Source organism: Lepidochelys kempii, chromosome 2 (genome assembly GCF_965140265.1).
Source record: "Lepidochelys kempii isolate rLepKem1 chromosome 2, rLepKem1.hap2, whole genome shotgun sequence".
NCBI classification, from domain to species: domain Eukaryota; kingdom Metazoa; phylum Chordata; order Testudines; family Cheloniidae; genus Lepidochelys; species Lepidochelys kempii.
Genome location: NC_133257.1, coordinates 230,327,433 through 230,352,286, shown reverse-complemented (window position 1 = coordinate 230,352,286; position 24,854 = coordinate 230,327,433). Strand labels below are relative to the sequence as shown.

Here is a 24,854-nt window from a genome sequence, read left to right as displayed (position 1 = left end):
AAGGACTGAATGATTAACCAATTAACAAGGTGGCTCTGCTCTTCAACTGAGGAAAGCTAAAAGGTAGATAATACGAGGAGTAAGGTTGGGGTCAGAGGGATAAATATTGTTTTGTTTCACCCTGACCTTTACTGTAAAGTTTTCCAGTTTTTCATTCTGAAAGGGGGGAAAGGGCTTCCTTTAATTCCACTTTCCCCACCAACCTCTTTCCTTCTCACCCACTTCCCTACAGTGCCCCAGTTTTTCACTTAAAAATAAGCAATGAGCCTACAGGAAACTGTTAGGTCCTAATTAAAGATGACACTCACCTAAGCGAACACATTCCATGGAAGCCTGGGGCCAGCTTTCCATCTCGGAGGCCTCAATGTAGTAACAGTGACCATGGAAGGGAATCCAAGATCTGCGTATGTCAGATGCAGGACATTTTCCAGGGAGTTGTGGAGGTTCAGTAGGGGCTACAACTGATAAGAAACCATGCTGTATGAAAGCAATAAAGGCTTCTCAGATATGTTACTGAAAACACATATATACTGTACCATAAGCAGCCACTACTAATTTGACCGTGATAGCATGAAAAAGAAACTCAGATATTCATGGTTCATGATCTGGGCCAGATTCTCTACTCTGCTATGGAGGTTTTACATTGGGGTAACTGCATTGACTTTAGCTGAGGCCTGGTCTATACAACACAGTTAGGTCTACACAAGGCAGCTCATGTTGGCCTAAGTATGTCAGTGTCTACAATACTACAGCCTTGTCCCACTGATGTAAGTGCCCTACTACACCGACATAATAACTCCAACTCCCCAAAAGGTGTAGGGCTTATGTCAGTGTAGTTAGGGTGACACAGCATCTGTGTAGACACTGTGTTACTTACATCGGCTGTTGAAGCCATGAAATTGACAAGAAAGCCAGACAGCTAGAGCCCAGCTGCACCCCACTCCTCTGGAGAGCTGGGTGGCTGGACCCCACTCCTGGCTGGAAGCCAGGATGAGAATGGAGCCCTCTCCCAGCTGGGAGCCACAGGCGACTAGACCCTGATTCTGGGGGGACCGAAAAGCCAGGGCAGCTGATACTAGACTTTCCAATAAATCTCCATTGATACTTCCTGTTGGATTGACAGATTTGTAGATGAGTAGAAAAGGCCTAATTCTGAAATTCTTGAGCATCCAAAACTCTCATTCATGTCAGAGTATTTGGATATGTAAGGGATGCAACAGTGGGTCCACAGCTTACAGGTTAAAAACAAAGTGGCATAATGCCCCAATTAGTTTGTAGAATAAACTTTGAAAAATCTTTAGAATTCACTAGTTAGCGTCTGTCAAGCGCCAAGAAACTGTATCAATGACTATTTCCTTTATAGAAACCAATATTGGAGCAGAGTACACGTCAACGGTCACATTCATCATTTATATATACAATAGAACCTCAGAGTTACGAACGCCTCAGGAATGGAGGTTGTTCGTAACTCTGAAATGTTCATAACTCTGAACAAAACGTTACGGTTGTTCTTTCAAAAGTTTACAACTGAACATGGACTTAATACAGCTTTGAAACTTTACTACACAGAAGAAGAATGTTGCCTTTATCTTAATTTAAATGAAACAAGCACAGAAACAATTTCCTTACCTTGTCAAATCTTTTTTTAAAAACTTTCCCTCAATTTTTTTAGCAGTTTACCTTTAACGCAGTACTTTGCTGTATTTGCCTTTTTTTTGGGGGGTGGGGTGGGTGGGGGGTCTCCGCTGCTACCTGATTGTGTACATCCAGTTCCAAATAAGGTGTGTGGTTGACTGGTCAATTCGTAACTCTGGTGTTCATAACTCTGAGGTTCTACTGTAGTCATAATCAAGACTTGAATGCATTTAAACTTGAAGCTCACTAATTAAAATTGCTAAATTCAGTTGCTTACCATCAGACCTTTTACAGACAGAGAAGTAATTTTCATCACAAGACCCTGTCTTCCAGGTCCCATCAACATCTAAGTAAACACAGGCCAAGCTCCGTTTTGGCTCCTCACTGGCCCACTTAGAGTACTTGATTCTCCAGTTATCAGTCCATTTGTAAAGGCCACTAGTCTAAAAACAAAAGACAATTAAGATAATATTGCATCCAAAAACTGCCTTAAAAAAAGACTATTAAGGTCACAAACTCATGCACTGGAATGTCAAAAATAAGTTTGTCTATAAAACCTTAATTCAGCCCCCTTGTGTTTATGCCTTATGACATAATCTTTAATTACATGATCACACACTATTTCTTTCCACAGGATGCCTGCTTCTTTCAGAGCACAGAATGGATGGTGCTCACTGAATGGGCAATTATTCAATATTAGATTTCATCCTCATTGTTCAGTATATGTCCCCAGGCCTTATTTATGGCACAGTACTCAAATTCTGCTTTGAAAACAGAATTATTCATTTCCTAATGAGCTTTTTTATGGTGCTCATCACTATAGTATCTGAGTGCTTCACAAACATTAATGAGGTGAAGTGATATTATTATTCCCATTTGACAGATCAGGAACTGTGCACAGAGATGTTAGTGTCAAAAGTGTGCCCTAATTTTGAGTGGCCCATGACAGATGCATATGACCTGATTTTTCAGGTAACTTAGCATTATAAAGCGCTTTATATGTTCCTATCACAGATCCCATTGACTTCAGTTGTAGTTGTGAGTGCTCAGGACTTCTGCAAAATAGGCCCCAAATATCCCAAGTTGGGCACCCAGAAAACAGGCACATACAATAAAACCATGTCTACACTGGGATACTCAGGAAAGTTAAGGCAAATCAGCCAAAGGTGTGAAGTTAATGTGCATAAGTTAAAGCACATTAAACTCCCACTTGGCTGCTCAAAGGAGGATTAAGTTACAGTGAGCTAAGGTCACTTTACTCCTAAGTGAGAGCATCTACAGGGGGGTTTAATGCACTTTAAATTGCGCACATTGATTTCACACCTTTAGTTGATTTGCCTTAACCTCTGAGTATCCCCGTGTAGATATGGCCTTACTGACCACCTGTGAAAATGTTAATTTAGTGACTCGCCCAGCATTACTCAGGAACTCTGGGGCAGAGACAGAATCCATTTCTTCAAGGGAGTATTCTATTACCTAAACCATGAGACCATCCTTGCAATCATACACCTTCCAACGTGTGCAACATATGTCTCAGTGGTCCTACAGACAACAGCCACAATCACTGCACAGCCCCAAGTCATTCAATGAGCACTTTCCAGGCTGTGCACTGAATTAAGCAGGGATACTGTGGGAAACAAATAGCATGTGATCATATGATTAAAGACTATAGGATAGCACATAGGTGCAAAGAGTCCAAATTAAGGTTGCATACAGAATATTCTTAACATTCATAGTTTTTTAAATGTACTTTCCTAGTTTTTTGTTTGTTTAAAGCAAACTGAAAAAACACAAATTCCACCATCTGGAACCATATTGACTCCCACTGGTCTTATAAGTAGGGCTAGAACCTTTGGCTCCACAGCACAGACCTCCACTACTTGAGCTAACGAGTGACTTACAGCAGTAGTAGGTTGTTATCCTCTGTGTAGGCCAGCAATTGCAGGGAGAAGAGGCACACATTTGTCAGCCCATTTTGCCACAATTTGCTGACCACAGTGGAATGCTGAGGCTCAAGACTCTTGGGTAGTGGTCACAGACTTTCTGCCTCTGACCTCCCCAAACCTGACCCCTTCTGCCCTGGGCCTCTCCAGCCTGCTCTTGGCCCCCCTCCCCAGGCCTCTTGTTCCAGTTCTCCACCTTCCTGAACTCCTCATCCTAGTTTTTTTTTCTTCAACCCCAGCACCCTTATCTCAATCTCCCCCACCCCCAGCCTCCCTTGGCTCCTTGTCCCCTGCCACAGCTTCTTGACCCAGCCTTGCTACCCCTGCCACAGCTTCTTGACACAGTTCCAGTCCCTCATGTTTCCCCAGCTCCATTGCCCACCCTTTCCAACTCTTTGTCCCAGTCCGACACCCGCTCCCCACCCCGGTATCTTTGTCCCCCTCCCCCCAGGCTCAACTGCTCAGCCCTGTGCATTTCAGCCATGCTTCCTCCTACCCCTCCTGCTCACTGCCAAGCAAGGAGACCACAAGAAAGGCCAACTCCCTGCTCATGGTTCCTGTGCCTGGTACCTCGGTGGCCCCTGATTGGCAGGCAAAGCATTGCAGGGAGAGTCTTTGCTCCGGCCCTGCAGCCTAGGGCTGGAGCGCATGCAATTGCTCTGTGGAGAAGGGATGGTCGCAGTGAGGGAACGGATCATGCCCACAGCAGATGGAATCTTTGTATAACTTAGCTGCTAAACTCTAACAAGTCTCTGCTGAGCGTGCGTGAACTGAGATGTTCAGAGGCTAATAACTCAGCCAAATTTGGGCAGATTGTCATGGGGAGGGCAAGTAGCAGAGCCTTGGCCCCAGCCCCTGTCAGATTTAAACCCCTGCTTCCAAGTACAGAGGGACTAAAGCTTCCCAACAGAACAGGTGTGAGCGCTAATTAAGAATGTAAGTAAACAGATGTGGTAGCACTATAGCCCTGGCCCTGGAACAGACAATGGCAGTGACAGAGCCTCTGCAGTAAATTCAGCCCAAAGAGTTCCAAAGCGCGAGGCCCACACTTCTGCAGGCACCTGGTGGAGAGAACTCTGCTAAGGAGGATGCCTGAAGTGGCCCACGCCACTTGTAACCCACATTCTGCCAATAGTTGGGGGATCCAGTGACCTGCAAAGTGGGTGGCATGGACTGGGAATGGTGTGATGCCCGGACAGCTAGGGGATAAGCTGATTTAACGCATCCCCTTGTCATTCTCCCTGGATTTTAAAATTGCTCCAATTCAGTGGAAATTCCAAAGGAAGGCAAGCAACAGTAACACTGCCTGCCCTTCCGCAGTATCAATCAGGCACCAGCTTCAGTGAATCAGGCCTTGAGGCTTTTGGGATCTTCAACCATTTTGCTAAATAATTTTTTTCAAAAGGAAAACACCCCCTTTCACCTGCTGTTTGTTTGTCCCTTCTCCCATTCCCAGGATTCCCCCTCTGCACCTATCCCCATGTTCTTTCATGGCTTCTCTCCCTCCCCCACCATTTTTTATGGCTTCCACTCTCCTACTGGTCTCCTCGCATTACTGTAAAAAGAAAAGGAGTACTTGTGGCACCTTAGAGACTAACAAATTTATTTGAGCATAAGCTTTCGTGAGCTACAGCTCACTTCATCAGATGCATTCAGTGGTTTTCCACTGCATCTGATGAAGTGAGCTGTAGCTCACAAAAGCTTATGCTCAAATAAATTTGTTAGTCTCTAAGGTGCCACAAATACTCCTTTTCTTTTTGTGAATACAGACTAACACGGCTGCTACTCTGAAACCTGTCACATTACTGTGTTTTCACAGGTATATAATTCCACCCACAGTTTGTCTCCTCTTCACACACCCTTGTCTCTGTCTCCCCCATGCCCATTTCCATGGCTCCCACCATTCACTAGCTATAGCTTAAACTGCTTTTGAAGCATGCTAACAGGAACAGTGGGAGTTCTTTCACAATCACTGCTCAACTATGAGACAAAAGCAAGCACATCAAACAGAGCCCTTGGTAATAACTGCAGACAACACTTGAGTAAGGAATGTGGGAGGTCTGATTTGACAGAGCATCAGCATCATATTCACACTTATTTGATGTTCTTACCACATTGCTGTTAAGACCTATCCATACAGGCTGCCCGATCTTTAACACTTGTAGCCACAGGAATGACTGGCTGTACGGATCTAAAATACTGGCAAGTTCTGAGTATTCAGCCTTGCAGTTTTTTTGTGCTTCTTCCCAGTTCATTCTGGAACTGATGAGTGAATAGCCACTGTTACCATAAAGGGTAAAGCCTGAGACTGGAACTGTTGTTTGGGGATTATATAATTTAGGGTCTGTAGTAAAACAAAACAAACACACACACACACACATGGAAAGGTCATTTTGTAGTACATGGACTTACTGTTCCACTGAACAACAAATGTCTGCAGTATTCAAACACTTAAGAGTGATAGCACTAACAGAAATTAAGACTGGATGCACGTCCCAGCCATGACTTCAGTGACAAAAAACATGACTGGGAGTTCTTTTATAAAAAGCCATGGTCCTTGTTGCTCTGGCTGGCCACTACTGAGCCAGACTGTCCCATGGATTTATACTGATTTGGCTCCCTGTGCACTGGATTGTGATTAGTTTTAATGCAGCTGTATTTAATAAGTGGAAACACAATCTTCCCACCGACTAACCATCCCCTTGGGAGATCAGCAGAGCCAATACACCCCACCAACAACAAATGGGCAGAGAGGGGATGGGAAGGGGGGATATAATCCAGGCAAGGCTTCAAAATCTGGGGCCCAAACACTATCCCTCAGCCTCCCCCACACCTCCTTCACCCTGCCCTCCAAATTAGTCCACAAACCACCATCCTCTCTCACACAGAACGTCAGTCAACAGACTCCAAGCAGCCACCCCTACTGTCTCTGAGCACTAAACACTTTAAAAAATTCCTTCTCCTCCTAATCCAACCCTTTCAAAACAACCTCGTTCCACATCACCCTATCTAATCATTCCATCCAAAGCAATTCATGCTCTCCTCATGGTTCTGGTGGGTTGTAGCAGGGGGGCTCTTACAAAGCTTCACCGTCATTGTGAGGAGGGGTCCCAGGTCAGACCAGGCTGCAGGAGAAACAGCTCTGGCCCTTGGTGCTCTCCCATTCTTGTATCTATGTAACAGCAGGGTGCTGCATGGCATATGCTGGCTCTTCTATAGGCCAGGCTACTACATGTATTAGAGATCAGTGTACATGTTTGTTTTGTTAACATGTTAACACATAAGGCTGTGAAATTCATTTCATGTAAAAAGAAAAGGAGTACTTGTGGCACCTTAGAGACTAACAAATTTATTTGAGCATGAGCTTTCGTGAGCTGCAGCTCACTTCATCGGATGCAACACGAAAGCTTATGCTCAAATAAATTTGTTAGTCTCTAAGGTGCCACAAGTACTCCTTTTCTTTTTGCGAATACAGACTAACACGGCTGCTACTCTGAAACCTGTCATTTCATGTAGAGGCCAAAGGTGATGTGCTGCATGTGGAAAGTCAGCATTTAAACCATAAAGACAATCTAAAAATCACAGTCAAGTTTTTAATGCAATTAACTTGGAAGCTTGGTGAGAATGAGCTCACCAGTGTTCCTCTGGCATATGTAGCTTTTGTTCGTTTGGCAGTCTGCATCTTTCCATTTCCCTGCTTCCTCAATGGGGTCCTTTATCATAACAACACAATCATCCTGGGGGAAAATGATACATAAATGAGTAAGAATAAATAAACAGCAAACAAGAAACAATCCTCTTCCTTCTGGATCTGCAGACCCAGATATCTTGTGTAGTTTAATCACCTATGTATCTGTCTGTCACTATTTATATCCACTCTGGTCCACATTAACTAATCATCTGTTAAATTGCTTCACATTTCAGTAGAACTGATATTGCGTTGTTGTGATGGCATTTCCAAATCACGTCTTCTCCCATGGGGCAGCCCTTTAAAACCAACTTCTCTATTGTTCAGGGTGCTGTTGTGACCTCTCACCCCCTTCTCCTCAGATCACTTATCTGCTATATGTTTTTATTCTTAAAAGGAGACATACTTAGTCAAGACAATAAAGTAAGAGCACAACAAATGGAACTACAGCCATTATTCCACATTAGCCATTTCATTTATTATTGAATCACACCCAGTTATGTTTTATTATTAAAATAAGTTGACATAATGCTGGGGAAAATTTCAAAGGAATGTTTAGTGGTTAGTGTATGGGGGGGAAAGATGAAAACAAGAGGCACAGATTCCTCTTCGTTTGAGGATTTTATTCATACAATTGTATTTCATGATAACTTAAGCAAGAGTGCATATCTGCATCTGATATTTATATATACACACCATCCTCTTAATTTTATTATTCATTCTAAAAATCCTTTACAAGGCTCCAAAGTTACACAGTTATTGTCAGACCATCTTGTAACCTTGTGAATTTCCTGACTAGTCCCAGTGAAGTCAATGGGTCTATTCACTTGAGTAAGGTTTGCAGAATATGCAAATTCCATCCAATTGTTTGGATTCATATTGTATCATAGAGAAAAGCTAAAACTGAAGTTTAAATAAAACCCCAGAGTGACATTTACTATCTACAAATACTTTATTTCTAGTAAAGCACCAACCAAATATACTTCTGGGCTTTTGCAAAGAAATATTTGAAAATGAAGCTCCGAAAACATGGTTCTACTGTAAGCTGACATAGCTATCCCTTTCTGCTAGTAAAAGAGCTCAAACTCTGCAGCATGACCATTCTGCTCTCAACAGCAAGAAGTTAACAGAAATAAGCCTACATAAGAAATAAACTGTGCAAGTTATATATGGTTTGATTGACCTTATCAAATGAATGATGGTTTAATGATCATTTGCAATCCACATTTACCTGACTGCGATAATGTGGGAAACCTTTGGCCCAGTTTGTATAGTAGACACCTCTTCCATCTGTCCACAGGAATGTGTACTCCGAATTTACATCATTCAGTCCAATCCAGGTATCAGTTGAGGCATCCTTGAAGTGGGTGATGAGGAAGGCTGAAGGAAAACAAACATTTTTACAAGTGAAGCATGGAGACACCAGAATATCCAGAGCTAGAATCATAATTATAAAATATAAACAAGATTGTTTTAATGGATTTATCATTTAGACCAGCAACTTCACAGTTGAGATGGTTTCCATGGCAGTTAAAACAGAAATTGGGTGTGTCTAGCTATCATTTTCCCTAAGCCTGATTCTGCAACATTTAATCAATTTGAATAGTGCTTATGCATGTTCACAGTCTGATTTCACGTGGGTTTGGATTTTAAAAAAACAATCATAGCACAAACTTCAAGTGTCAAATTTTGGCATTACAGCACTTGCAACACTAGTCTATCTGCTATTAATTCTTCCAAGGCTGGGACTTTATAAAAGGTGACTTAGGAAAGCCACTAATGCATGCACACAAATGTTATCATCAAAATTACATTTTTCTCATCTCTCTTAAGTGTCCATTAATTATTAGTTTTAAGCAAAAGTAGCAGGCTCTATTGTAAAAATTGAAGCTTTGCATCTTTAACTTGTATATTAGGGGGACAAGCTGATGTCTCATATAATACCAAAAAGCCTATACATTGCACCTTGCACTTCTTCGCTTAGTATGGAAGCCAGGTTTCCTTCCAAATTTACACAAGCCGTTCGTGCAGCATGCCACGTCAATCTCTCTTTTTCACTGGAGCCGAATATTTTGAAACACTGAAAGAGAAAAGTATTAATTTGATGCCATTTCGCATCAAAAACATTTGAAATTAACAAGATCAATTTTGTGTGTTGTACAGGAGGTCAGACTAGATGGTCTAATGGACCCTTCTGGTCTTAAAAATCTATGAATCTACAGAAAGAAAATATACATAACTAACATAAAAGCTCCTTTCCTTTAGCATCCAGTGAGAAATTTAGTGGTTAGGAGAACAGAATATGGCTGTAAGATAACAACATAAGCATATAATAAAAGAGGAGGAAAAGCTTTTATCTTATCAATTAAAGGACTAAAGATAAAAAATACTCTCTGGCCTGTTAAAAATGGTGACGGAAATATACATATTAGAAGTGAAATAACAAAAGAATTTGCTCCTGGCTATAAATAACCCTCCTCAGCCAATGGGAAGATTCCAGTGCAAAGTGTGGGGAGAGGAGAGAGGTAAATGCACTATGAAAGAAAAAATTTCCCATTCTTGCAGCTGCAGTACGGAAGAATCTAACCTGAACATTTTAAGTAAAAGTTTGTTTTTTCTTTTCACTTTTTGTATTTCTTCCATCATCCTTTTTCAACCAATGGTAAAAGTGTAACTATTTGTACCCCCGGTGCATTTTTCTGACAGGGAACGTGGATGATACATTTTGAATGAGTCATTGAATGGTAACCTGTCAAATATCCCTCTGCGCAGTCTCTGTTCGTTTGAGCATTTCAGACCATAACATACTGGGTAGCGTAAAGGAAAAGTTAGCACATGTGACTCCATTTTGGTTTGTGACCCACCATTGTCTAAAAGCAAGCACATCATACACCAGGAGGACTGATTCTTAGATACTGCATCCCTGTGAAAATCCTCCTCCTTGTCTCCAGCCTGCCTTGACTCCCAGTATCTGTTTTTTGTTAGTCTCTAACTCCCTATCTCCTGGCCTTTGATGTGAGGCCTCCCATCCCTGATAATAAAAGTTACTGATGCATGGCTTTAGGACCATGCTGTGTAATTAACATACTAGTTTAGCACGAGGAATGCACCAAGCAGGGATAGGTGGTAGATAAGAAAAGGGTTTGTTTATTGGCTAAGGTTTCCGATGCACGAGGGCAACATGCTTTGCTAAAAAGTATATAACCTTTGTATAATCTGTATTCAGGGTCCCCTCCTGGCTAGCAGGGGGGCACCACACTCGAGCGTAATAAACTTAGTGTCTTTTGGGAACTCTGCAGTTGTGGACTTTGTTTATGTGCTTCAGCCTAGATTCGAACTGTGCGTGACCTATCAGGTATAATTCGCAGCATTTGTGTGCGTGTCCTACCAGGTATAATTCGCAGCGGTTGTGTGTGTGTCCTCTCAGTAACAGTAGTAAGAGTAAGTTCTTCCTACAGTGCTGAAACGTTTGTATTCAAAGAACTGTTAGTTGGTATAAATGTGACTTTGAGTTTGCTAGGATGATACAGCTGCACCACCACTAGAAGACAATGTTCTCACATGCTGCTGCTGCTAACACCTTGTAGGTGATCGTTCACCACAGTGAACTCTGTACAGTTCCACTGTCTCCTGCATGATCTACTGGTACCAGCATCTTAGAGAACAAGGCAAGGGGGAGTGAATATAAAGTTGCACTGCATTTGTCTCACAGTGGAGATACAAAAAGTACTTGCATCAATATCTGCTTTTTGTGCATCAGTGAACAATTCCAAATCAATTGACACCCATTATATCTGCAATATTGAATACATCCTTTTGGGAAAGAGAGGGAGTTTTGTACAGATTTATGGATTTTTTTCCTTCTAATTCACTCTAGCTAAGAAGCAGCTTTACATTCTCTGTTCATGCTGACAGCTGGCACTTTTGCTCACTGAACATGTATCAAAGCAAGTATAAATTACAGACAAAACAGCGCACATTTGGTTAGCTATACAATCTTTTTAAAAGTAAGCATTTGCAAAGCGATTGCAGGATTGGGGCCTAAGTCATTTAAAACCTATAGTACCTCACAAACTCATTTCTTAGATTATTTCAATATGGCTATAATGTCACCAGAATGGCCTGATCAGACAATCAGAATACAACTTCGGATAATCTAAACCCATACTACAATAATAAAAGACAAAAATTTAATTTTTCGTTCAGTTCCTTTTGCAAATAAAATATATGGAAGATGTTTGCTACTGTACCTTGTTATTAAACAAAAGCCAGTTTTGAGGGCATCCCCCTAGAGGTGCAGGTGATGTGGGAGCAACGGTTGAATGAGTAGTACTATTGAGCCTTTCACAGATGAAGCGTTTTGGAGCGCCACAGTTCAGATCATTCCACATACCTGGAACATATTAAATATGGAAAGTAAATTACTGGACGAGATGAAGACTGGAATGAAAATCTACCCCTTCTTATGCTAATTACAGTATAGAAAGTACAGTTTGTTGGCTTTTTCCCCCTGCGACATTTAGGGTCCAGACACCTTAGGGGGAGAACAGAGGATATGAATCTCAAAGAATAAACAGTTGAATCAGCTGGTTGTATACAATGTTATTGTGCTATAAAAATACATCAAGGAAGGTCTTTTATGAAAGCTTGTAATATTCTGAACTTGATTGTCACTAAAAGATATGTATACAAGCTATGGTTATGAATGTATGCATATTGGGAGAGAGAGAGAGAAAATTGTAATTGTAACTTTGGTGCAACTTCACCTCCACCTCACCACAGGGCAGTGAAACAATCAGACAGGGAGGGGCAGATGAGAGCATTCCAAGTACCTAATACTGTACAACCCAGGAAAAGGCAAATGGTGGGCCATTAAAGTTAACGGGAAAACACTGAAATGGCTTGAAACTGAAAAGAAAACGCCAGTCTTGGAAAACTAAGAAAGGAAGGAATTTCTCCTACTCTGAATCACCATAATCTGAGAGAAAATTAAAAAAAAAATGCTAACTATATAAGAAGGGAAGGGATTTGAAGGAAAAGGCATCCAGAAACTGAGGAGCAACCTTTAAGTGAGAAGCTGTATGTGAAATGCTGGATCCACTTTTTGACAGGGAGCATGCTGGGAAACTTTTCAAAGGCAAAAGGTAACTTGTACTAGAAAAGGGAATTTATCTGATTAGAAAGTGTAGTGCCTGCGGTTGCATCTTTATGTGTATTTTCTGTGTAACTGTATGTGTTTGCTTCCTCTTACTCATTCATCTTTGAAACTGTGATTTTTCTATTAAATACATGTTTGTTTAGGTTTCTCCCAAGTAAGTCTCTGTTGTACAAAATGTCTGGAGTGCGTGTATGAAAGTGAACTGATAACGGGGGGAGGGCTGTTTTTCACACCTTCAGGGGTGATGAACCAAAAGGGAAAAGTCCAAGTGTCTGGTAGTTAAAAACTCAGGAAGGACAGATTTGGGAAGACTCAGGACCAGTAGGGCTGTTGGTGACACCCTGCAAGGAGTGACAAGGCCGGTGGAAGCCAGGGTGAGACCTTTACACTTGAGGGCTGGCTACTGGTTTCAGGGCCCTGAGCCATAGTTGCATGGTATTAAGGCCCCTAATTTACAAGGCAGGGTGGTGAGAGAGCCACTTACTGATCTGGGTAGTCCCCAATGTCACAGCTCCCAGAAAAATTTTGTTGAAAAAGAATGATTGTTTTCATAATTTCCATGGAAAATTTCAAGTGTTTGTCAAAAAACCCTAAATGCATAATATTTCATCTGAACACCTACCCATTCTCCTTTATAGGCCAGGCTTCCTGGTCAGACTACATCTCTTGATGAGAAGGGAAAGTGCATCATGACAATTGCATGGCCCAGGTGGATCAGTAGAGATGAAGTCTGGCTGGGGGCACCGCCCATAGAGGAGAATAAGGACATGAAGCTCCCAAACTACAACTCTCAGGTGGCATCTCAGTAACATTCAGAATAAATGAATGTTTATTTTGATTTTCAGACAACCCCCCTACCCCCACCCTTTTTTTTGAGTGTTCACTTTTTGATGAAAAATCCAAATTTTCAATGAAAAGAGACCCTTTTTGCAAAAAATGTTGTGTAATTGAACCCCCAATTTTCCACTGAAAAACAATTTTCAAGGAAAATTTTTGACTAGCCCTAACAGAAAGATGTTAAAGGGTCTCCATGTATGACATACAACTGGATTAAAGGCAATCTTCATAAACAGGAGTTACTTCATACACAATCCTCCTGTTTCCCAGAATAAAGAGAAGTTACCTCTTGTAACTGCTTTTCTCCTGAAGTGTTTGCCTCCACAGAGCCACACCACTATTGTCCTATGCTTGGGATAGTGATCTCAGAACCTTTTTGAAGCAGTATCAATTAGTGCTTACCCCACAAGCCCGCTTTCATTCTATAGCCAAACATATGCAGTGGCTGTACTCCGGTACTGCTGTAGGGGAACACCTATTTATCAGGGAGTTGCTTTGTACAGCTAGCCAGTACTCAAGAACAGTGCAGATCAAAAAGGAATGGAGAAAAAAAAAGGAGGGAAGTGGGGTAAGGGAGCAAACAATGCTAATCAATCTCAGAAAAGCTTATAAAGTTTGATATGCGGGTTAAAGATGCCTCTTGAGGTGATTTAATATATGAAACCATCACTAGCTGCAAAGGCACATAAATCATTTTCTACTATAGAACTACAATAGGTTAACTACTTTTGCAATTTGTTTTACTATGTTATCTCTATCACTATCAACCTAAGATTCTTATATGATCCCCCCCGCCATAATATCTGAGCACCTCACAACTTTTAATGTCTTTATCCTAGCAATACAGGGAAGTAGTAGTATTATTCTCATCTCTATTTTACACATGAGGCACTGAGGTGCAGAGAGACGAAGTGACTTGGATATATTAGGTATCAGTTCTCCTCCCCCATCTTCTGTATTATAAAATATTTATAAATTGTTATTAAATTATTTATGTTATAGTAGTGTGTACCGGTCCCAACCAAGATCGGGGCCCTATTTTGTGAGGGACTACACAAACACATGGTAAGAGACTGTTCCTGTCCTTGAAAACTTATGCTCTTAATAGATAAGACAAAGTTTAGGAGAAATAAAATGTGATTGTCTCTGTTTTCTGATAGAAACTGGGGCAGAGAGTTTAACTGATTTGCCCATGGTCACACAGAAAGTTTCTGGTAAAGCCAGGAATTGAACCACATCTCTTGAGTCCCAGTCCAGTGCCATGCCCACAAAAGGTGACATTTTTAAAAAAGTGCCTCAACTGTCTTAGCGTGATCTGTGCTCCACAGTCATTTAGATACTGCTGAAAATCTCACTCAGTATCAACCCACTTAATATAATAGATGACTTTACATGAAACATGTGTATCACACCCACTCCTATGTTACCCAGTGCAGAGCTGTTATGACACTGAAATATTACTATACTCACCTGTACGGGTATACATGACCACACAGTTTTCATCATTATTTGCAAAGTTTGGTTCATTTGGAGCCCACGCTACATAGTTTATTGGGGTTCCATCCGTCCAGCTAAAAGAAACAATGTAGCAGTAGTTACTGGATAGATCCATTTTTATTTTTTAAGGCCACATTAATCATTTGATTTTACATTACAGAAATTCTAGCTAAACAACAAAAAAGCAGCTTGGTGAACATGGGTTTTTTTAGTAGGAAGAGAGCCTGAGACATAAGCCCTTGTGCCAGATGCCTGGTAGGAGGCCAGAAGCCTGGGCTAAAGTAGTGGTCAAAGCTTTGCTGATATAAAGCAAAGTCAGGTTGTGAGCAAGAGACAGGTCTGCTCACAGAATCTAGCAAGAACAGGGCAGATATTGCAGAAACACACACATTCCTAAGAAGTGCTAGGCACAGAACACTCACACAAACACATTCCAGAAGGGTGGTACACCCCATACCAAGTATGGTACCAACACTCCCCCCCAAAGATAACAAGAACATACTGTCCCCTCCTAAAGATAAGGTTAGGATGACAGTGTGATGAATTGGTATTTTCCACTGAATGCATCCGATGAAGTGAGCTGTAGCTCACGAAAGCTCATGCTCAAATAAATTGGTTAGTCTCTAAGATGCCACAAGTACTCCTTTTCTTTTTGCGAATACAGACTAACACGGCTGCTACTCTGAACTGTGATGAATAGAGATGTTTTGATTCAACCAACATGTACAAGGTAATGGGTGGTAACAACCCACGTCAGGCGGCAGTAACTAACTATATCAGAGGGGCAATATGTAACTTGTTTGTAGTGGGGTATAAAATGAAGTCTCAGAGGGAGTGTCTTTGACTGGCCTGGGAATAATGGAAAGTCCCATCGTTAACTGAACTAGTCCATTGCAACGGGCACATATGTGTTAGTGTACCTGTAACCATTGAACCAGGGCATTAGGACTGTGCTTTGTTGACAATAAACCCGACCAAGTGCCTTCACTACAAACTGAGTCTGTGGTTATCGGGCCGTTCGATCGAGGTTTGCTGTGCCAACTATCTGCGGAGAGCTGGGAAGCACACAGAGAACACACACACACACACCTAAGAACAGCTTTATGTGTGACTTTCATTCGTATTAATGGAAATCATATGGCCAAAGTCCTGGAGCTCAAGTAGAGAATATTCTTTTGTTTTTTTAACTTATATTAGCCCTGTGTTCATAATAACTAAATTCATTTAAATTATAACAGCTCAGTGTTAAACGAATGTCATATGTACCTTATTTAGATAGATATACTAATACATTTCATGTCGATGCATTCTATTTCCCCACCTGCATATTTTCTAGGAGTTCATGGATCACAACACATCACTAAAACAGCTAGCTGAGATAATTACTTGTATGTGTCCAGAGAACAACAATTACAGGCATCTCTGTAGGTTGTTGGGTCAGAGTCCCTACATGTGGATTTAGTGGAAGTTTCCTCAACTCAAAGGCCTAATCCACTGGCCCCAAGCAGGTCTAGAATGATAGTCTCCAGTAGGGGGCATCTCAGACACCCTCACTGTATGCATGCTGCTCTCAGCAATGCAACAATCACTTCTTATCTTAGTGGTTGGTGAAATACTCCCAAAATAAAAGGCAATTAAAAATGAAAAAAAAATCTCAGCTCTCTGGGGAGGAGATGGGCAAGTAATCTGCCAAGGCTGCATATCAGCAGAAAGCAGCAGCTACAGGTGAGCAATTTGTATCTTTTCTTCAAAGATACCCAGCTCAGAACATTCCCAGTTTTGGAGCCAACACAACTCCATGAATGTCTCTACAAGTAAAATTCTAACAGGAAATGCAACACACAATGCTTAACTGTAAACATATTGTTTCTTGTCAGAGACACTTCCAGAGCCATAGAGGAAGAAACAGTATGCAAGAAACTGAGAGAAATGTTACAAGTGACAAGTAGCAGTACATAACCAGTCAAGGAGGAGGGTGAAACACAGGATGGCAGAAGAATAGACTGCAGCAAACAGAATTTCCAGTAAGTAATTTGCCCAGACAGTGGGTGTACGAAGCAGTAGCTCCAAAAGGCAGGACTGCAGCTGGAGCTACTGTCCATGAGTGGACTTCCATTAATGCTAAAGAAAGTCATACAAATAAAGCCATCTGCACAAATGAGCCACCCTGAGTAGTGGAGCGAGTACTCGGCTAAAGATGAGGCTCTGAGTGACTGTGACTCATAACCAAATGTCCCAGTAGATGGCACCATAACACTTTGTCTCTCGGTCCATGGCCATAGATGGAAAAAGAAAGATGTATGAAAACACAGACCTTGGGAGTAGAGAAGGACTTCCTGGATCCCCATTGACATGGGAAAATATAATTAACCAACACTTTTGGAAGAAATTCAGGGGCTGTCCATACAATCACTGAAGAATTTTGGAGGAAAAAAAATAAGTCAACAAAGCCTGTAGCTTATTCACTCTAGGTCAGGGGTAGGCAACCTATTGCATGCGTGCCAAAGGCAACACGGGAGCTGATTTTCAGTAGCACTCACACTGCCCAGGTCCTGGCCACCAGTCCGGGGGGCTCTGCATTTTAATTTAATTTTAAATGAAGCTTCTTAAACATTTTAAAAACCTTATTACTTTACATACAACAATAGCTTAGTTATATATTATAGACTTATAGAAAGAGACCTTCTAAAAATGTTAAAATGTATTACTGGCATGCGAAACCTTAAATTAGAGTGAATAAATGAAGACTCGGCACACCACTTCTGAAAGGTTGCTGACCTCTGCTCTAGATGTTGAAACCATTGCCACCAGAAAATAACCTTCTAGGTAAGGAATGTGAGCTCACAGATATTAAGTTTTGTCTCTGATGGCTCATAGTGAACTCTTGAGCCAAAGCTGGAATGCTAATATACAGGGAAACAATGTCAGCATGGGGAAAAGACATTCTGCACAACATGGGCGTCGCATGGCTCTGGCATTTGGGGAGGCTGGCCCAGGTGCCGGAAGCTCCCCTGGTACCTGCATCATGGCTTCACCTCCTCCCCCGAGGCCTCACCCACACTCTACCCCCAGCTCTGCTCATACTCGGCCCCCTCACCTGCAGCTTGCTGAGTCATTCCACCCACTCAAGACCCACCCCACCTGCCAAGTCCCTCTCCTCCTCCATCTCCCCTCTCACAAAGGTGCCCCCGCCTGCCACTCACTGAGTCCTTGCCCTTCCCCCAAAGACCCCCCGCCCACCACTCACTGAATTGCTCTATCGCCCTCCCCCAAGACCTCCACTGCCCACTGCTCGCTGCATCCCTCCACTCCATGCAGGAGGGGAGAGATTCAGTGAGTGGCCAGCACCTCAAGGAAGGGGGATGGAGGAGAGGAGGGACTCGGCAAGTGGCGGGTGCCTCGTGGGAGAGGCGCAGCAGGGATAGGAAGAGGTGGAGGGCAGGCAGGGCCACAGGAAAGAAGTAGGAGGAGGCCTTGGGGCAGAGTGCAGGCGGGGCCACTATGGCCCAGGCATCCACACTTTCAAAGCTGATGAGTTGGTGGCTGCACTGCAAGGGAGGCTTAGCCTCCCCTGGCCTATTATACCTGCCATCTATGCTGCACAGGTTTTGAATAAAAGGAGATGAAGCCTCAGCACTGTTGACTATGCCAGAAGCACAAGACATGAGAATTAGTGTCCAGGTGAAAATCTGAAACTAGAAAAAAGATTTTCAACACAGTAAGGAGACAACATCAAAGCCTAAAGAGCATGAAGGGTCAGAGAAGCCACATAATGAAGCGTCGCGGAGGTGAGGTTAGGAGTGCCAGTTGGAATCACAACAGAGACCCGTAATCAACCACAGCCAGAAAAGATCTGACCCTTTGAGAAGTAAGAGGGAGTGATGCAAGAGGCTCACTGCTGAGAATCAACTGATTAGAATTTGGAACTGAGTTCTGCACAGGGGTACAGATCCAAGAGTGGGGATTAGCTGAGATGGGTATCTTTGCAGAAACAATTTTGCAGATCAAACAAAATTGCTGAACTTTTAAATATTCTTGTCTATCCCCTAACTAACTTCTATAAAATACATGTTTTTATTTATTTTCTAAATAAAAAAATTATATTCTGGAAATGTTGTGTCAAGATTGAGCCTCAAACAAGTTTTACCCCCACCCCTCTTTGAAATTGAAACTGTAATAACCCCTTTAAGGACAGCTTTGCTAAATACAATACTTGTACCATGTTCTACAAGCCTGATGTTCATTGTTTACTTACCTAAACTTTTTATCAAGGCTCACAGTTAAACCAATATAAAGGCAATCCCCAAAGTCATAATAGAAGCTCTAAAACAAAAATAAAATTTTAATTAAATGTAATGACATAATGTAATTCTGGTTTCGTGCCTATTGTACAGCATGCATAGTCAGCAATGATTTGTTAACTTGCTGATGGTGGAGGCATTTTGCCATAGTATGGATTATATCTGAAGAATACAAGTCCTTCACCTGATTGCCAATATTAAAGTAAAAAAGAAAAGTAGAGCAGGATGAAAATGAAGCAGAGGAAAAGCTGGTAGGATATAAGAAAACCTGCCAGGCTGGCAAATTTTAAAACGAAGCAAAAGTACATTTTGAAAGAGTTTAGGAGAGTTCTCTGAAGATTTTCAACAAAATTGCAAAGAACATTGTTGACAAACATACCAAATACTTTGTTTTGCTGCAAAAAATAATTTCCCAACCAACTCTAAGTCTCAGTTGTCTGGGTTAAAATCCTTTAAAATGGTAAATCCATGGCTCACCTTCTCCTCCTCTACCTCACCACAATTTATGTTGCAAAATAGCAGAGAAAAAGCCTCTTTCAGAACAAGACCGTGACTCCATGATTTTATATGGAATGAGGTTTCAGCAGATCCCTTGCATCCCATTGTTGTACCACTTCAAAATTTTTACATGTGCTGATAGCTCAGTAACTCAAGGTCAGATTTTGCATCCCTAATTCCGTCAAAATGTTATTGAGTTTAACAAAGGGAACAGCTCTAGAAGCTAACAACAGTTAGTTTGCATTGTATTTCACTTCTTGTAAAAAGAAAAGGAGGACTTGTGGCACCTTAGAGACAAACAAATTTATTTGAGCATGAGCTTTCGTGAGTGGACTGCATCCGATGAAGTGAGCTGTAGCTCACGAAAGCTCATGCTCAAATAAATTGGTTAGTCTCTAAGGTACCAGTAGCTCACGAAAGCTTATGCTCAAGTATATTTGTTAGTCTCTAAGGTGCCACAAGTCCTCCTTTGCTTTTTGTGGATACAGACTAACGCGGCTGCTACTCTGAAACTTCTTGTAAAGAAGCTGAGGACTTATCCACACTTGGAAATATACCAAGATAAATGTTCCAGAGTACTTATTTCAGTACATTTCCAGGTGCAAACAAGCCCTGACCCTTGCTGGATGTTACCTTCAGAGCCTGACAAGGTGGTGCAGATATATGGCATGACAGTGCACACTTTACAATGTTTCAGAAGCAGATTGTGAGAAGTGTCTGGGTGTGCTGCACTGCATTACCCATTTCTGAAATAGTAAATATGTTTCTTACATATCTCCACAGAAACTTTCTTTCACTTTCACCCTCGATGACAACAAGATCTCCAGAATTCTTCTTGCAGTACTCTTGGGCTTTTTCCATAGGCAAAGTTTCATGGCTGAAATAGTATGCCTTGTCCTCATATATAATCCATCCATCTTCACTGACTTTATATGTATATTCTGCAAGATAAATAATGAAGACACATGTACAGTATCTCTACAACAGGTTAGAATCATTACATGGTAACATTTTTCTGGTAACAGGAAATACAAAACCTACCAAATGTGGTACTTGGTTCAGGTTTTAATGTTGCTCCTGTAAAATAAAATAAAATCAAATCTGAATGTGTTTTATATCTCATGCATGTTCTGTCCATGACATTTATTATTACAGTAATTATCATTTTAATGTGGAATAAGAAAATAAACCCCAGCATTATTTAATACATTTTCCATGTATTGACATACAATTCATAAGAACATATGACAATGTTTAATATTCAACAAAATATCATTTTAGGCCCAATCAATGGTTAAGCTTAAAGAACATATTCATGTCCTCAAAGTAGGATTTCAGATATTGATAATACAAAGTATAGACCATAAGCTACTTTAAAATGTGTGTCCTAAAACATGTTTCAGGTGATGAAATCCATGACTCCTATTTAAAGTGAAGCGGTGTCTTCCATTTAGAATGCAATGAATAAAGTGTTTTGATGTCCTCAAGCACACACTAGGTTTCAATATCTTTTCACTGAAATACTTTCCATCAAATCTGGAAGTTGCAACAGCTAACAGATGTTAGCATTCAGTATCCTCCCAGCCCCTTCAGAGAGCCAAGAGTTTTTCATTAAATTGGCACTTTCAGCTGGGTGACCCTGCTATGTTGTGGTCTCTTCATCAGGCCAAGAAGAGCGAGTGAAGTCATGGTCGTAGTCATAATGGAAGGGAGCCTTTTGATCATCTGTATGTCTAAATTTAATTCAGAGGTTTGAATTACCACCTCCCACTTTGTACCCACTGTGTTACAGTGCTCTGTTTGCATGTAGCCTTATGAACAGTCCATGAAACTGACTCAACTGTTTGTGTTTAATATTCTAAATTAAAGAAGGAAGTCATCCTACCTTTTTTTATTTGGCAAATCCAGTCACCCAAAGTTTCACAGAACATATCGTTCCACTGCATGGCAGTGTATCCATTGAACATTCCACATTTTTCATTTCCGTCATAATTATTGGGTTCTCCGTCTGCCCAGTTTTCATAGTTTACCTTTGGTAGAAACACAACTCTGTGACTATTTTCCTTTCAAAGAAGAACAATGGTTGTGCTCTGCAAGGGCAGAGGGACCCGGTTTCATTTCAGCCCTTAAATCTTGCACCCATGGGGACAGTCAAGGCTGGGACTATTAGGGAAACAGCATACTCTGTCCTTGCCAGGTGAAGGAGGAACACCCTGTGACTCTTCCAGCTCTGTCTAGCCCCTATCAACAAAGATACCAGCCATGACATGGGCTATAAAGATGGAGCAACGTGGGGCAATGGCCTAGTTTTGCTACTGTTGGGATGGGGGAGAGGGTTGTCTCTTTGGGTGGTATAGTTCCAGTTTAGGTTTTGCTGATTCCAGTCTATTAAATAGGCGAAAGGTAACAAAAGCTTAGTTGGACCTGTGATATACAATGATTTATAACAGTAAGTAAAAGATTAAGACAAAGAGACTTGTACAAACTGTTTTGTTTAAACAAACAGAACCAATTAGGGAGTCTCCAGTCTTTCGACAATATTACAAAAATTGTTTTAGTAACAAATTCAGATGTTGCTAGGATGAAATAAAGCATCCATGAGTGGAGCCAATGTGTTTTGATTGGTTAATTTTGATGGAATGAGGTTGCCATGACTTTTGGGCATTGCCTTTTTACCATCTTTGTTGGCACCTTTCCTCTTATATGCAGGGATCACCATAGCTAGACAGTCATCTCCAGACTAGACTACTCAAATGTACTCTCTTTAGGGCTACCATGAAAGGTACTCAGAACATAAGATTGGCCATACTGGGTCAGATCAATGGTCCATAGAGCCCAGTGTCCTGTCTTCTGACAATGGCCAGTACCAGACACTTCAGAGGGAATGAACAGAGCAAGGCAGTTATTGAGTGATTCATCCCCTGTTGTTCAGTCTCAATTTCTAGCAGTTGGAGGAGGTTTAGGGATACCAGATCATGGGTTTGCATCCCTGACCATCTTGGCTAATAGCCATTAACGAACCTATCCTCCAAAGCACTTTGAGCTCAGCATCCCCTTTCTGGGTTTGATACTACTCAGTACATGGAAAACTAGGCTGTTCACAGACGTCCTTCCAGGAGCCATTAGCAATCCAGACAAACAACTTAAAAACTGAGGCAATCCTGGGATGTCTCAGAAAGTATCCAGCCAAGCCCAGCTCTGAAAACAGTTCAGCCACAGTTTCCAGCATACGCTGGGGACTTTGGTGCAGTGATTTTCGGCCTTTTGCCTGTAACAGTCTCTCTTTGCTGGAGCTGTGCCATTTCTGTTCCATTGTCACCACAAGAGCCAGGGTGCAAACATCATGGCCACATTCTATCTGTTTGTACAGCCTCTAGCACTTCCTCAGTATAAACATTCAACAATATTAATAGTAAGGGTTGGAAGAGTGACAGGAAAGTTAATGCATAGAATGGAGTGGGGAGGAAGCTGAGGCCTGCACCCTGGGGGAGCAGTGCCACACCCCAGGAGGACCTTTCAGCAAAGCAGGGAGAATGAGAGAAGCTAGAGGTGAGAAAACCTTGTTATTCCGGCATTCTATCACATCCTCCCCTGGGCCTAGTGCAGGATTGTTCCCTATTGAGTATTTTCAAGTGCTTTGTCATCTGGCTGAAAGCATCCCAAGCAATAGGGCTCCTGCTCCTTCCCAAATGTGACCTCTTCAGTGAGGCAAAATCTTGTACTTTGTACTAGACACTCCTTGGCCACATCTGCAAACTAAGACACTGAATATTCTCTATAAGGCCCCAAATATTAGACATCAACTATTGCAAAGAATCCAAGTTCTGCATCTGCTCCAGCTGGTAGGGTTGGAAATCTCTTCATGGCCCTGGCAAAGTTTTAGATTTTCCAAAGCAGTAAGAAATCTTTCAGTGCTTATGCAAAGAAAATAATGCTTGAAGTAAGCTGTTTAAAGCTACTAAATTATGCAGCTACAATTGTGATGATCACTGATCAACTGCCACTGTAAAAAATCCTGCAATAGTAAGTAACAGATATATTGCCTCATGTAAATGCTGTTATGGGATCAAACAGGGTAGCTTAAGGTGGAAGGAGGGCAGAAGCAGAAATAGGTTGAGTAAAGACTGCATAAAAACAATAGGATAAATTCAGAAAGCCAACTCTGGTACAAAACAATGAATTACTCACTGGAGAGCCATCACTCCAAGTAAACCCTCCGTCAGGATCAAAGGCACTCAGACCCATCCAATATGATTTATGGACATGAGCTCTTTTCCTAAAATATTATATATAAATATAGATAGAGAGGATGGTATATAAATCAAAGCATGCATATCATTATACACAAAACATTTTAGGACTTGCAGCATGTCTATAAGTTTGAATGTTTCCTATTCAATATCTCTAATATGCACTAAAGACATAAGAAATATTTTGCTTCCCTAACACGATAATTTAAATTACTTACTTAATTTCCAGCATCCCGAGCAAAATATACTGGGACTGCACATGGCAGTAGGTCGAGTCATACAATGCTTTGCAGGAAAGGCCCCAACTGCTGAGTTACCACCTACAATGATGCAGTGGTAAATGCAAATTAATGCCATAGTCCTGCAAAGAACGTAAGCATGTGAGTATGGGACTACTCACGTTCACGTGCTTAAAGTTAAGCATGTGCTTTAATGCTATGCCAGATCAGAGCCTTAAATTACATGCACTCATACAAGGCTTGGCATGGTCTATGCCTAAATACTTTTCTTAGTCTCTCTATTGGTTTTTTGCCTTTATTAACTAAGAAAAGATCCTTGTGGAATATGAACTACTCTTTTATTTAAAAATGGTTCATCCACTTATTTAATTATAGACAGGCCCAAAATATAAACTTTAACTCATTGAACTAGATCTGATTGAAATTTTTCTAATGAAAAATATTTTGTGTGGATAAATGGCCCTGTTTCAAAATAAAAATGTGTAAAAAAATTTTTTTTTCCAAAACTTTTCATTTATTCAACAAAATCAGAAAAAACAAACCAAGAAAAATATCCCATTCATTCTACCTTCCTCCAGATCTCTGTGTTTCCTTCCTCCTTCCCTTTTTCCAGTGGCAAAAAAATTAAAAAGTTGGGAAGAGGAGAAAAAATTAATGGAAAGAAAAAAGAGAGGCGGGGAGGAGAGGGCAGGAAAACCAAAGCCAAAAAAACTGAGAAAATGAATTTTTTTCCAAAATGAACATTTTGAAACCATTTTTTTTATAATTTTCATGAAAAAAATTGAATAAATGAAAAATTGTTCCAAAC

The 24,854-nt window shown here is 41.2% G+C and overlaps 1 protein-coding gene across 1 annotated transcript in view; it reads right to left on the bottom strand.

Moving 5' to 3' along the window:
- LOC140907676 (macrophage mannose receptor 1-like) overlaps window positions 1-24,854 on the bottom strand; it is a 56,172-nt gene that overhangs the window by 8,484 nt on the left and 22,834 nt on the right. Inside the window, exons 14-26 of the mRNA XM_073334153.1 lie at window positions 23,746-23,833; window positions 21,443-21,587; window positions 20,599-20,634; window positions 20,329-20,498; window positions 19,014-19,081; window positions 14,732-14,832; window positions 11,517-11,659; window positions 9,232-9,346; window positions 8,498-8,646; window positions 7,213-7,315; window positions 5,690-5,922; window positions 1,913-2,078; window positions 309-461 (exon numbers count right to left, since the gene is read on the bottom strand). Of these exons, the coding sequence (XP_073190254.1) occupies window positions 309-461; window positions 1,913-2,078; window positions 5,690-5,922; window positions 7,213-7,315; window positions 8,498-8,646; window positions 9,232-9,346; window positions 11,517-11,659; window positions 14,732-14,832; window positions 19,014-19,081; window positions 20,329-20,498; window positions 20,599-20,634; window positions 21,443-21,587; window positions 23,746-23,833 (1,670 nt within the window). The remainder of the gene's footprint in view (window positions 1-308; window positions 462-1,912; window positions 2,079-5,689; window positions 5,923-7,212; window positions 7,316-8,497; window positions 8,647-9,231; window positions 9,347-11,516; window positions 11,660-14,731; window positions 14,833-19,013; window positions 19,082-20,328; window positions 20,499-20,598; window positions 20,635-21,442; window positions 21,588-23,745; window positions 23,834-24,854) is intronic.